This window comes from Cavia porcellus, unplaced genomic scaffold (genome assembly GCF_034190915.1).
Source record: "Cavia porcellus strain 051 isolate PalLab524CR breed Dunkin Hartley unplaced genomic scaffold, mCavPor4.1 scaffold_11, whole genome shotgun sequence".
Classification (NCBI taxonomy): domain Eukaryota; kingdom Metazoa; phylum Chordata; class Mammalia; order Rodentia; family Caviidae; genus Cavia; species Cavia porcellus.
In genome coordinates this window covers 69470091-69484580 of record NW_026947494.1, presented here as the reverse complement: position 1 = coordinate 69484580, position 14490 = coordinate 69470091, and the positions used below count along the sequence as shown (strand labels likewise).

The window sequence follows — 14490 nt, the reverse complement described above, 5'->3', positions numbered from 1 at the left end:
CCTTTTTCTTCACTTTCTTATCTAAATGTTGAAAGTGCACTATTTGTCACCATTTTTCCCCACCACGAGCTTGTGCCACTCTAGCCCTATAGTGACTGCTCCTGGAGTTACTTACATCCCACATAGTCAGTCTGATGAACAGCTGCTTTCTTTCTCTATAGCATTTGAGCTTGCTGGGCACTTCCTTCCTTGGTGCCTTGTTTGCTTCTGTTACATGGATACTCCTTGCCTGCCTTGTGGGTGTTGGTGTTCTTCAGGGTTGTGCACATGTTCTTTTCCTCCTGTGTTAAACACATATTCTCTGGCTGGCCTCATCTACTCCTAGGCTGTGTTCTGTGGCGAATGGCTTCAGCAGCTGTGTCTTCCGTTAGGCTTCTTCTCTTGAGCACTTGGCTCCAGTATTGCACTGCCTGGAGAGAGAGGCCCTTTTCACTCCGCTCTTGTCCATCCCAGGTGAAGAATACAGCTGTGCCTTGTTCCCCACACTTGGGCAGGGTCGGCTCAGCTACCTAAGCTGCAGTGTTAGCTTCCATCCCGGACCCTCTTTCATTCAGAGCCTGCTGGTTCTCTGTGGAGCCTGTCCGATGCCCTCCCAAGCAGCCCTCCTGCCCGCTCCTGTGCAGGAACCCTTCACCATCTCCTGGCCCAGTCCTGCACCATTCCTGCCTCTGCCACTTTGGGCTTCACATTGTAGTAACTGTGATAGATAGCAAAGTACATCTGATTCTAAAAAGGACAGCCTAGAGTTTAGTGAATGACTGCTCTGAGAATTCGGCATTCATGATCTGGTGCCCGCTGAAGCCATACCAAGGCATTTGCAGATATCTGAACTGGAGTTCTGCTTTCCTAGGATGCTGGGCATTGAACCTAGGGTTTTCCGCTAAGCTATGTTCCTAGCTCCCACTTGAGCATTTCCTGTCATGATAAAAAGGTTCTGTGTTTATTTTACCAAGTTTGGTGGTGCTAGCTTCATATGACTGTTAAGCACTTGATGTTGTAGCGAGTATGACAGAGGTATTGGACTTTAAAAATGTATTTAACTGTAATTATTTATATTTAATCAGTCTCATAGGGCTAATGTCTACACTGGACAGCACAGGGACTTCCGGGGGTGGTGGTGCCTTTTCTTTGTGTAAGGGTGACAAAATAATTGATATTGGCTGTGTCAGAAACTTCATGAGAAAACTCATCTTAGTTAAGAGAAACATGTAAAGGTATTGCAGTGCAAAAGTGATCTTTCTAAAGAATTACTATGGTTATCAAGAACCAGTGATTCTTAGCCTGTTTGTATACTAAACTTGTGTGGATTACATCAGAAACATGTACTGCTTCTTAAAACCTGTTGGTGAAGTTCACGTTTAGAAATGCTTAGTTTGTGAACCAAAGGAATCAGGTGAACTTAATATTTGTTTTGAGCATTTTATTATTTATGGATGCCAGATAATAGTGCAGTTTTAACAGTGCTTTACTGGATTATCCCCCCCCCCAAAAGTAATAAGAACTAAGGTGTAATAAAATCTAAAATGTGTAAATTTTGTTGTAAAAAGAGAGGAAGGGGAAAAAAGAGCTCTAACGGATATAACAGCAAGTGTGTATAGGGATGTTGAATAGCTGACTACATTAATGTTTTTGGATCATTGAACACAGCTGTTTGTAGTCTCTCTGTTTGAATGTCTACTTTGTATTCTTTGATACTGTGATTTGAGCAACTATTTCCAAGATGATAATATGTAATCTATTAACAGGTGATTTCTTACTGTTAAAAAAAAAAAAAAAACAACAGTGCTTTACTGGATTATTAACAAAGGTTAGTGAGGTTTAAAATAGGGAACAAGTAGCTGGAGGGAACTTTGAACTTTGTGGAGAAAAAGGCATCCAAACATTATAAGCAATAAATAGCATTCAGTGCATTTCTGTCTTGGGCACGTCCAAGTGTAGGTGGAAGGTAAAGCGGGAGAAGAAACTGCTGGATTCTTTGGCCCTGTTAGCGGGAAATGCCTCAGGTCATGTTGCTCTGCCAGGTGGACTCTGAGGGATGGAGCAGGTCATTGCAAAAGCCAGAAGCTGTAAAAACTGGAAAGGTGACAGACCGTATCATTCTTTTGAATGGCCCAGTATTAGTGGAGAAATGGAGTGTGGTTTAATACCCTGCCCCATCCAAGCCCCTCTCTTACCTTGTGGGGCTAAAGTCTTAAGGAGTGATAGTAACTTGGCTTCTTTCACCTTTTAGTGGCTGGAAGAAGAGAGATGTTATAAAATGGTTGTTCTACAAAACTAGGTAGATGGGACAGTCTGAGACCTAAGTAAAGTATTTTAAAGCCCGTAGGTGTCTGGTTCTTTTTGTAATCTTTGATTAAACCAAGTACAAAATTCAATTATAAAACCTCATAGGTAGGCTTAAGCTATTTTAATCTTCATGTGAAATAAATGCCACATCTGGTAGCTCATCTCACGTTAGTTACTTTTTCTTACGTTACAGTCTCTTTTACTTACTGGCTTGAGGTATATTTAAATATTAATCTGTTACCAAAATGGACAAAAATTTGGTCTTGAGCAGGATCCTTTTCAAACAGGAATATAAAATTTACCTGCAAGGCTGGGGATGTGGCTCAGTGGTAGAGTTCTGGCCTTGCATGCACAGGGTGCCGGGTTTGATCCCCAGCACCATACATGCACACAAAATGACCTGCAAGTTAGAATAATGTCCTAATCGTGTATACTCCTGTACAAACTATACAAGATTGTACTTGGTGAGCAAGATGATTTTTAGGGGAATGTAGGCAGAATTAGGGCATGACAGCTTGCAATGTTGTAGACTAGTGTAGTGATACAGGAAGATAAGAACTTGTTAGAGAATGTAGTATAGTTTTTAAAAAATCAAATTTAGTTTATGATTCTAATTACTTCAGGTATTATAAAAGATATTTCATGAAGTTACTTTTCCCCATTGCACACACCATTTTTGATGCTAATGAGGAAAGGCAACAGAAGGAGGTGGATGGAAGGAGGAGAGGGGCCAGTTTACTGTTGAGCTTTTGCTGTTGATGTAGGGAAATGTAAAGAAAAGTGTTCAGCATTTGTTTGTCTTATCTTTAATGTGGATGAAGACAAATGCCTTAAAGCTGCATGAAATCAGTAGGCGTTGGCATTGTAGCACTTACTTGAATTTGTGGTAAATTTAGGTGTCGAAAGATATCTTCCAAATTATGTTAAATGTCTAAATGATTATGAGATAGTGGATATGAAATTTGTTTACTGTCTATTCTAGCCCTAATTCCATTTCCTTTGTCACATATATTTGAAGTAGAAATGTAATACTGTAGTTACTGAATAAATTAATTTGTTTTCTGCTATTTTCTTCTTCCGGTAAGATTTATCTTTTTGAGGTTGTGTACAGTTTTCCAAGTTGCTTTCTCTAATATTCTTCCAGAGTTTCATCTTCTTTTGCACTTTGGTTTCACTTTTATATTGCTTGCTTCTCTTATGGTAAGATCTCATTTTTTATAATTCCTGTGTATTTCTCTTTTGCATGAAGTATGATACCTAATGGCCCCCCAAATCCCTCCAGCTTACTGTGTGAGCCCTTCCTTTGGTGTTCTGTGCACTTGCCTGTCTTTGGGTTAACGTTTATTCATGATAGATTAGGCTGCCTTTGCATCGTATGTGCTCAGAGCTAACAAAGAGAATAAACAGATGATTTTCAGCTGTGGTGTGGTCAGTTTTCTTTAAAAGAGTATTGGTAGTATAGATCAGAAAAAATTGTGTAATGATACCCTTCCACCCTTACCCTTCACACTAGGCAGGACTCAGTACTCTTTCAAAAGAAAAAAAGATCCTTTTCAGTTTCCAGAACCTTTTTCCACGTAAAAGGCACATAGGAAACAGCCAGATGAGATAGTTATCGATAGCTATACAAAGTATGTGTATCAAAAGGTTGGTTCCTCTAAGAGCTATTGGCTATTGGCTATTGGCTGTTTTTAGCCCTTCAACTAAAAAACATGCTGGCCTCGTCTCTCCGCTGGCAGTGTCCAGCGGCTTTACACTCCTCGTAAACCCTGGACAGAGGGTGACTGCGCCCTTCCATTCCACTCTTAGTGCATAGGCTTGACAATCCTCAGAAGAGGGTGTGTGTATGTGTGTGTGTGTGTCTGTCAGTGTTTCAACTTAGCAGCTGGAAATTAGACTAAAACAAATGAGAAAACATGTTCTAATGATGATTTTTTAAAAAATCAGGCTAACAAACATGTTGATAGCCTTTACATACCAAACAAGCTTTGTTTCTTTAAAATATCCCAGGATATATTACAATATTAAGCAAGTGCATAGTAGGGCCAGCAAATGTTGTGTGCACTCTTCTACTAGCCTTCCCTGTATACTTTTTTTCTTTGTAAATGTTTTTTTATTTCTTTTGAGGCAGGGTCTTGCTATGTAGTCCAGCTTGGCCTTGAACTTGCTATGTTGCCCAACTGACCTCACACTTGTGATGATCTTCCTGCCTCAGCCTCCTGAGTATTGGGATTACAAGCATGTACAACCGTGCCTGGTTAGCCTTCTCTGTAAATATTTTTGCCAGATGTGTTGAAATTTATCTCTGAAATTTAACTTTTCCATATCCTAAATAGATTACTTACTAATTTTGTTTTATCACTTGATCCATTTCTCCATTTGCTTTTCCCTTCTGTATTATAGTAAAAATTACTTAGGATAACATTAAAAGGTTGTAGGGCAGATACATATTTCACATAGGCATATGTTTTTATGTACATATTCCTTGTTTAACAGCCTACCTAGTTAATAATTCGGACTTACAATCTTTAGTAGAGTTCTGGCATTTTGTTTACAGAGCCTCAGTGTCTTTTCGGTATAGTCCATTTTGTCTCTGCTTCTCTCTCTAATGAAGGGGAAAGACTGAGAGTCAGGCAGGTATGTTTGTCCTCCTTTTGCTTCTGCCATATAATTAGAATGTGTGGCCAGTCTTTTGTGGGGGGACATTAAGTTGCATGTGGAATAAAGACCCTGCTGGCTGTGTTTACTTAGCATCTTTGGGCCAGGGCAGGGTGTGCGTGGGTCAACTTCTCAGTGGGCTTAGTCTTTATGGAGGTAGCTTCAGAGAGTGATATGTGCTTTTTGGTTTTAGTTTTAGTTTAGTTTACATATGCTCAAACCCAGAGCTTAGTTCATGCTAGGCAAGTGCCATACCACTGAGCTATATATCTAGGATTTGAGGCAGTATGTTTGTTTTGACCATTTCAAAAAGGTTTGTGTTTCAGGCATTCAAGCTGTTAGCTTTGTGTTGTTTTATTAGTTGCTTTGAAAGGAAATAGTAGCCCCAGTACTCTATGTAGGAAAAAAAAAAAGTCTTTATCTGAAAGGCATTTCAGAATATCCATGCTCCTCAGTTATGTAGAAATAACTGAAAGATTTCTGCAAGAAACATATGAAATAGTGTGTTATGTAATACAGCATTAGATATTAGTGCTAACTGCACATTTTGTCTTGCAAACATGATTGGCAAGTAAGTAGATGGCTTAGGGTTAGCTGTCCACTCCTTGTAAACCTTTATAGCTTAAAATTTGTCAATAAGCACTTCATAATTCTTTGGGGGTGAAATTAGTATTTTTTTTGTCATCACAGATGCCTCCTCTTAAAAAATACTACATTTTTACACTCCTTGCCTGGTAATTCTTTGGGAGAAGTGTCATTTGTGGTGGGTTTTTTATTCTCACTCTAATTGGGTGATTAAGTTTAAGCTTTAACTCTTTGAGAGCAGGGCTACTAACTTAAATGTACAGGGGAAGCCCTGGGGGCCTGCATTAAGAAGGGGCTGATTCCAGAGTCATTTGAGATTCTGCACCACCATCATAGCTCCCAGGGGTGTCACTGGTGTTGTCCTAACCCCTCACCTCAAGAATAGTGCTCTAGACTCCAGGGACCGAAGCAGGGAAGCAAGCAGGCTGCAACCCTGTGCTCGGCCCTTTTGTAGCTCTTGCCTGTGGAGATACGGTCTTAAAGCCAGAGAGGGCTTCAGAATCACCTGAGGAGGGCTGATTGTGAGGACCTGAAGTATCCCTAGACAGGAGGCTATAAGTGAGCTGAGACCAAAGGAGACAGGCTGCACAGTAAAGGGGTGTGGAGGCTCAGGTGTGAAGGCAAGGAGTCACAGCCATCAAAGCAGGGCAGGTAGGAGAGGACAGAGGGATGGAGGTGAGCTTCTGGGATTTGGTGCCCTTGGAAGGGGCTGTGTCAGGGAGGTATTTATGGCTATTTCAGGAGCTGGGGGAGAGGAGTTGGGAGAGTTGAGAATGGGGTGGAGTGGGTCTGTGGTTACAAAATGCCTTCAGTCATGCTGGAGCATTTGGACTAGATCCTGCAAGCTGTGTGAAACCCTTAAAGGATTTAATAGGGCCGAGACTGGTGCAATCTGTGTTTTAGATCAGTCAGTCAGCACTGTGAGTATTGTCTCCCAGACTTGGGAGAACCAGTTGGACTTATAACTTTATATTCTTCACTAAATTCTGAAGGCTTGACACTATCAGACAGTGTGAATACAGGCTGTGAGGTATTTTGGAGATAGGAGCAGCAGGTTGGGCAGAGATTGGGTATGCAGAATATCTGGGGGTGTTTGCTAGAATAGCAAGCTGCGTTACAGCAGGACCCTATGTTTTTGTTCCGTGCTGTATACCCAGTATCTGTCAGATGCTCTTCCCAAAGCAGCCACTCATTGAACCTACTGTAAATGAACGACAGGAAGGATCTAGGGTTACTTCCTGTTTGGTGAGGCTGGAGGTGCCCTAGGAAATACTGTCAGCTGCTCACATAAAGCATAGCATTCTATACAGTATCAACTCAGTATAGTTTTCCTACTAAAAATATGTCTCTTCAGTTGATATCTGCAGAATTGGAGGTCACCTAGTGATATAAATGAATACTGTCAGCACAATCTTTATTACTTTTCTATGGTTTAAATTTTTTTTGTACTGTTAGGAACAAAACCGAGGGACTTCTGCTTGCTAAGCAAGTACTCTACCACTGAGCTACATCCTCAGCCTCAGATTTATTTTTAACATGGTACTTAGACTAATAAAGATCTTTTGAAGGACTGTATTATTATTCTAAACCTTCCACATCTTTTTCTAAACTGTGGATAGTTGAGAATGATTATAGTGAAAATTACTAATCAGCAAAGATACATGTCGGTGGATAAAGAGAAACTTTATAGGTTGAAAGTATAGTTAACATAAAGTATATATAAAAAGAACACCATACATTTTATCACAGGGGGGAAGGTATAGACCTTAAGACTTAACAATCTGAGTAGAAGAAAACAATTTACATGAAAGGAATTGCTGCTATTCAATGTGGTTTTTGTCTAAAAATATGACCCAAGAAGAAATATATAGTGGTATGGCCCATAGAATTTTCTACAAAATGTTCAATCTATGTATTTGTTTGGATCTGGTGTTTTTTGAGACAGGAGGTCGGGTTTCGCCATGCAGTTCAGACTGGCCTCAAGTAGTTGTCAGCCACGTGGCTCGTGAGCACTTGGGCTTGTGAGACTATGAAACTGAATTTTAAATTTTCTTTAGATAATAGAAAGTAGGGAAATAGCTCTTTCTCAAATGGAAAGGGATCAAGGGATGGAAGGAAGAGAAGGGAAAGGGAATTAAGATGTACTGTGTTACATATACCAACTTTACACAAGGAATGCAAACATGTACTGTAAACTTTTGTAACTGTATGAATAAACATTTAAAAGAAAAACAACAACAAAAAGACAGCGTGGGCCAAGTGGCTGCTAGCTCAGATGCTGCCCCAGCATACTGATAAAGATAAAAATGTCCTGGTCAAAGGGTCAGACAGGGCATCGTTTGGTCCATGGGGCAGATCTGGAGCTAAAGAGTGTGCTAGTTGTGTTGTTGGCACCTTGAGGCACTTCCTGATTCTTTATCTTAGTCTTGACAGTTGATGAGATGCTTGCTCCAGCAGCATGCTTTGGTCTCCACTTTTTCCCAAGTGGTCTGTTTGGAGGCTGGGTTGGGGTGGGGAGATTGCTATCTTCAAACTTTATGATCAATCTGAAAGGACTTTAGTTTGAATAGAAGCTCAGCAGTGTATGAACCCTTTATCTTTGTGTATCCACCTATCGGTGTATGGATCCTTTCCCCCGCTTGCTGTGATTTGTCACCTTGATGATGGGTTTTCATGAATTGTGGTTAAGGGTAGTGAGGAGTGTGGTAAGGGCACTCCACTCTCCACCCCCACCCCGAGGATCATGGTCACAGTTAGGTTCTGTAACCTCTGGCTCTCTGAAGGTAGAGGATATCTGCAGAACAATTGAAAACCAAGCTGTATGACAGTAAGATATTTGTCAGCATCTAATAGGCAAGTAAGCTACGGCTCATCCTTGCTCATGTTTATTGGGAGATTACGAAAAGGTTTCCTTGGAATGGTAGTTTGCTTAAACAATAGCTTAAAATGTGCTGTAGGAAAATTTTTGTACATGAAAGGTGTCTTGTGCATACTTATCTCCTTGCTAGTTTTCCAGTCCACATAGGTGAAACAGGAAGTTCTGTGCTACTGTAGTGCTAAGTTAAACTGCAGCTATACAGATGTCTGTGCTTTGAAAATAGAGTGGTTAGAAATTACTTAACATTTTGGGAAGTCAGAAATTCACTCTATTAAGTAAATATTATATATTTGATATTTAGTATATCAAATGTATAATAAGTTCAGTAAAATTTACGTAATTTATAACATTTACATATAAATATTTTTAAAATAGTAGTGATTTGTAACTTATAGTCATTTGGTTTCTTGTACCCTTGCTTCTATCACTGATTCTTTGTGTGCCAACCATTTGTTTGGATCTGCTTCTGTTTGAGACTGGAGATAGAGTTTCACCATGCAGTTCATGGTGGTCTCAAACTCACAACGATCCTCCTGTTTCAGCCTCCTGAAGGGTGCTGGGATTACAAGTGTGTTCCACCATGCCCAGCTAAGATCTGCTGATTCCCAATAAAATTTACTAGTAGCCCCAACTTGGCTCCAGAATGTTCTTGCTCCCTAAAAATTATGTATAATATAGTTAAATATTTTTTGAAAGGAAATTTTCTTTAGTTTGATGACAGCAGTGTCATTTTTGTGAATCATCTCTAAGTGAAGAATAAATGAAGATCTTTAGTATTTTGTCTTCACTAGTATGACAACATTTCATTTATTCATTGGTTTAATTTTGGGGGATTGTTCATCACTAAAATATTTTGTACAAAATGTTTAGTACTCGTAGTCTATAAAAGGGTTTTTCATCTCTTAAGGGAAGAGGGGTTTGGGTCAGCAGGTCTCCACAGTACTTGCCAGCTCAGAAGTCCGGGTGACCAGTTCACAGCATGTCTCCACAGCATCAGCGGTTCCAGCCTCACCTGGTGTGGCAGCCTCTGCCCTAACCTAAGTGCCTTACAGATTACTCTTCGACTCGTATCTCAGGTTTCATACATTGGGTGAGGTGGAAATGATTAAAGTTCACTGCACTATATTTTTGGCTGCTTTTAAAATGTGGCCAGTGGAAAATTAAAATTTACATATGACTTTCATTTGTGGTCCACTGAGCAGTGCTGATTTAGGCACAGGAAATGTAGATGTTGGATGTAGAGAAAGGAGAAGCCTTCAAAAGGAATTTTACATAAATGCAGAAACAGAGTTACACACTGCAGCTGTGACTTGGGAAAGAGGGCATTCTCATAGTCTTGAGCAAAGAAAAGACCAAAATAATTTAATTAGATTAGCTCAAATCAGAAATATGAATTGCAGCTACCAGATGGATTCTTGGCATATTTGCCAGCAGGGTCTAGAGGTCAGTCAGAAAAGAGACAGGAAGGCATTGATGGTGGCCTGAGTGAGCAGTCACCAGTGACAGATCGCAGAGCCATGGTTTTTAATGTCTGTGCCTGGGGCTCACCTGAGTGTGGTTGCAGTTGTGGTGAGCAACTGTGTTTGCTACTGTGTAACACTGGCATTTTTCACGCTTCAAGGACATGGGACTTTGAGTGGGAAGGAGCAGGGAACGCGAGGAAGAACAAAGCCAGGTGCTGGCGCGGTTATTCTCCCTGAGTCAGTTTCCTCCCTTCCCATGCCTGTGCGCGAGGACAGTTCAGCCTTCTGGAGAGACTTCCTCCACTCCACCGCTGCTTTCCACGCTGGGTGTACTGCTGCCACTGGGTCAGTGTGCCTGGGAGAGCTGGGCACTGCTTGTCCACTCTCTGGGCTCGCCTTCTAGCCAGGGCAGGCCAGAGCTCAGTCTGCCAGGGGCATTTTCTCCCATGCCTTTCCACAGACCCAGAGGGTGAAGGTGCTGCCTTCCAGTTCACAGTAAGGAGACGCTACTTGCCTTCAGTTAATGTGAAAAGTTATTTTGGTAAATAGTCTGGCTGGCTGGTGTGAGCTATTATCAAGTCCATTCCGTTGTTTATTTTTATGAAATTTAGAATGAACCTTAAATAAGTTCAGACTGACTGCTTAAGCTTTTTAACAGTAAATTCAATTTATAAATATTTGTTGCATTTGGCACTGGAGATATCTACTTCTCTTTATTTTGGTTTTAAATAGTTGGGCAGAAAAACAGCATGTTTTCATCAAAATGGTTTTCATATGCACCTGATTCTTACCCATCTGATGTCTGTATTTGGAGAAAGTAGATCAGGAAATTTATGGCAGTTAGCGGTGGAGTGAGGAGACCTTTGCCTTTAGCTGACAGCTGTCACCTGAAAACTGCAGACCTGAAGACCCTCTTAGGTGTTATGTCTGTAGTCCTGACAGTGAGCAGGAATGTTGTTTACATTTTCTGTAAGCAGAATTCTCCCCTTGTTGGGAGTATGTTAGAATAGGGCAGACGGAAGTGGAATTTTTATCTGCCTTACTGGTAAGTGGTGTTGGTCAGCCCGTTGTTCAGTTCCATACTCCTGTAGAAACATGTCTACAGAATTTATGACTGAGCTTGTTTTATAGGATCACTTTGGAAATTCTTCAAGATACAGCTTTTTGAAATGGGCCAGTATCACAAAATGCTTGATGTACTTACGAAAGAGAGAAAAATGATGTACTTATGAATTCCAAAGATGTCTAAAATTTCAGGCATTCTTCCTGTGTGAATTACTTCTTTATTAAGTTGTTGATTCAATTAGGACTCACACACTTTCCCATTTTGATTGGGGAAGCTTTCTTTAAATTGGTGATTTTACTCTGACACCAAATCGATTAGGAAGAATGTAGGTAGAACGTGAACTGTGTGCCGTGAGCATGTAGAGTGCCATGGAGGTGCCTGCCCACCTCTCTCTGGCCAGCATAGATTCTGCCTTCTCCCAGAAGGGCAAAGCAGTGGTGAGGAAGCCCACATACATATTTTGAACCTTGTTATTTTTAATAATTTTGAGTTTTGACTGGTTTTGGGGAGTCCTCTGTTTGTAGTAATAAGAATGGTCACTGGCTGCAAAGTGCCCTTCCGTCCAGAGTTTCCCTGAGTGGTTACATGGCGACTCGGTCCAGCACCAGCGTCCAGGGTACTTGCGGATGAGGAATGAGCCTGGTCATTGGACCCTTCTGCTATTAACAAAGCTCTGGAACATGGTGGGCCCAGAGCCATTCGGGAAATTGGTGCTCTTGAAGAATGAAAGTTTTTCTTGTAGTTTCTTTCTGAATCTTTTATATTCCTGTCATTAACTGTAATGGAATTATGAATTTGTTATACTGCTCTGAAGCTTGCTTTTCAACATCATGATGGGCAATTTCTCGTTAACTGTTTCTGTTGTTACATAGTTGTATGTTCGTTGTAAATATCTAATTTGTACGAAGGGCTGATTTTGGTATTTGTATAATCCTGTAGTAGGTTTAACTAAGTTGGGCTTTTCACAGCCCTCGGTACTGCTGCTGCTGATCTGATTACACCGCTCAGGGGAATAAGGTTAAGGGCGGGCTGTTGGTAACCAGAGCATTTCCAAGGCTTTGGGTTAGCAGATGGGCTGCTTGGCTATATTCATACATCTGCTTGCCTGCTGTGGCAGCTGCTGCTGCTTCGTGTTGTGTTCTTTTGTTCTGTTCCATCCAAGAATGGAACACTAGGAAGTGTAGTGAATGGATTAATTTAAGGTTAAGGTTAGTGTTTTGCTTGCTTTCTAAGTAACTGATCATAATAATGCTTCCGGTAGAAGCTAATGAGTTTCTCTTAAAGTGAACTAGATTTATAAAATACAACTCAGTGAGGGGGCTAGATTAGTATTGTTGGTGGAAACCAAATTCAAATGTGTAAAATATTGGCAGTTTTTATTATTCATTCCTAATTCTTTGTTTTCTTTCTTCTTCCTCCCCACCTCCCACTCCCTTCTAGGACCTATATCCAGACTTTGCCTGACAACTGCAGGGTCCAAGAGAATTGAAGAAATATGGAATGACATGAAGAAGATTAGTTAAGGATTATAGGCTTTGAGGACAAACACCTCAGTGAAGCGAAGCACAGACAAGCTCCCAGTCTGCAGTTGGGAGGAGCCGCGTTGTGTAAGAAGATGGCGGATCCAGGAATGATGAGTCTTTTTGGCGAGGATGGGAACATCTTCAGTGAAGGCCTTGAAGACCTCGGAGAATGTGGTTACCCTGAAACTCCAGTAAATCCTATGGGTCAGCAAATGCCGATGGACCAAGGCTTTGCTTCTTTACAGCCACCCCTTCATCATCCCTCCACTAATCAGAATCAAACCAAGTTGACCCATTTTGATCACTATAATCAGTATGAGCAACAGAAGATGCATCTGATGGATCAGCCTAGCAGAATGATGGGCAGTGCCCCAGGGAATGGACTAGCGTCTCCGCACTCACAGTATCACACCCCTCCTGTCCCCCAGGTGCCCCACGGTGGCAGTGGTGGTGCTCAGATGGGGGTCTACCCTGGCATGCAGAATGAAAGGCACGGGCAATCTTTCGTGGACAGTGGCTCCATGTGGGGTCCTCGGGCTGTTCAGGTACCAGACCAGATACGAGCCCCCTACCAGCAACAACAGCCACAGCCACAGCCTCCGCAGCCAGCTCCTTCGGGGCCACCAGCACAGGGTCACCCTCAGCACATGCAGCAGATGGGCAGCTACATGGCACGTGGGGATTTTTCCATGCAGCAGCATGGTCAGCCACAACAGAGGATGAGCCAGTTTCCCCAAGGTCAAGAGGGCCTCAATCAGGGAAACCCTTTCATTGCCACCTCAGGACCTGGCCACCTGTCCCACGTGCCCCAGCAGAGCCCCAGTATGGCGCCTTCCTTGCGTCACTCGGTGCAGCAGTTCCACCACCACCCCCCTACTGCTCTCCATGGAGAATCTGTTGCCCACAATCCCAGATTCTCTCCAAATCCTCCTCAACAAGGGGCTGTGAGGCCACAAACCCTTAACTTTAGTTCTCGGAGCCAGACAGTCCCCTCTCCTACTATAAACAACTCAGGGCAGTATTCTCGATATCCTTACAGTAACCTAAATCAGGGATTAGTTAACAATACAGGGATGAATCAAAATTTAGGCCTTACAAATAATACTCCAATGAATCAGTCTGTACCAAGATACCCCAATGCTGTAGGGTTCCCATCAAACAGTGGTCAAGGACTAATGCACCAGCAGCCCATCCACGCCAGTGGCTCACTTAACCAAATGAACACACAAACTATGCATCCTTCACAGCCTCAGGGAACTTACGCCTCTCCACCTCCCATGTCGCCCATGAAAGCAATGAGTAATCCAGCAGGCACGCCTCCTCCACAAGTCAGGCCTGGAAGTGCTGGGATACCAATGGAAGTTGGCAGTTATCCAAATATACCCCACCCTCAGCCATCTCACCAGCCCCCTGGTGCCATGGGAATCGGACAGAGGAATATGGGCCCCAGAAACATGCCGCAGTCTCGTCCATTCTTGGGCATGTCCTCGGCCCCGAGGGAGCTGACCGGGCACATGAGACCAAACGGTTGTCCTGGCGTTGGCCTTGGAGACCCACAGGCAATCCAGGAACGACTGATGCCCGGCCAGCAGCATCCTGGGCAGCAGCCATCTTTTCAGCAGTTGCCAACCTGCCCTCCGCTGCAGCCCCACCCGGGCTTGCACCACCAGTCTTCACCCCCACACCCTCATCACCAGCCTTGGGCACAGCTCCACCCATCACCCCAGAACACCCCGCAGAAAGTGCCTGTCCATCAGGTAAGCGATGCAGAGCCTGCACGCGTTGCAGTGTGAAAGTCAACACGGTTAATCTGTCTAGTAGAACTTTCCATTAAAGTTCATGAGAGTTTTCATCATGAGCACCTTAATTTTTATTTTGTTGGTTGCCTGATCATTTTATTTTTTTCCTGTCACTCCCTTTACTTACTTGTTGGCTTTACTCATTTACTGAGCCACTCAAGAGTTCTTGGATCCTCCTGTTACAGGATTTGTGTTGAGTGCTAGGGATGCAGATGCATAAGTAACTGAGACT

The 14490-nt window shown here is 42.4% G+C and overlaps 1 protein-coding gene across 3 annotated transcripts in view; it reads left to right on the top strand.

The window, feature by feature from the left end:
• Chd7 (chromodomain helicase DNA binding protein 7) overlaps positions 1–14490 on the top strand; it is a 182449-nt gene that overhangs the window by 46296 nt on the left and 121663 nt on the right. For all 3 annotated transcript variants that reach the window (XM_063258454.1, XM_063258452.1, XM_063258453.1), the window contains exon 2: positions 12377–14216. In XM_063258454.1, coding sequence (XP_063114524.1) covers positions 12552–14216 — 1665 coding nt within the window. In that variant the 5' untranslated portion in view covers positions 12377–12551. The remainder of the gene's footprint in view (positions 1–12376; positions 14217–14490) is intronic.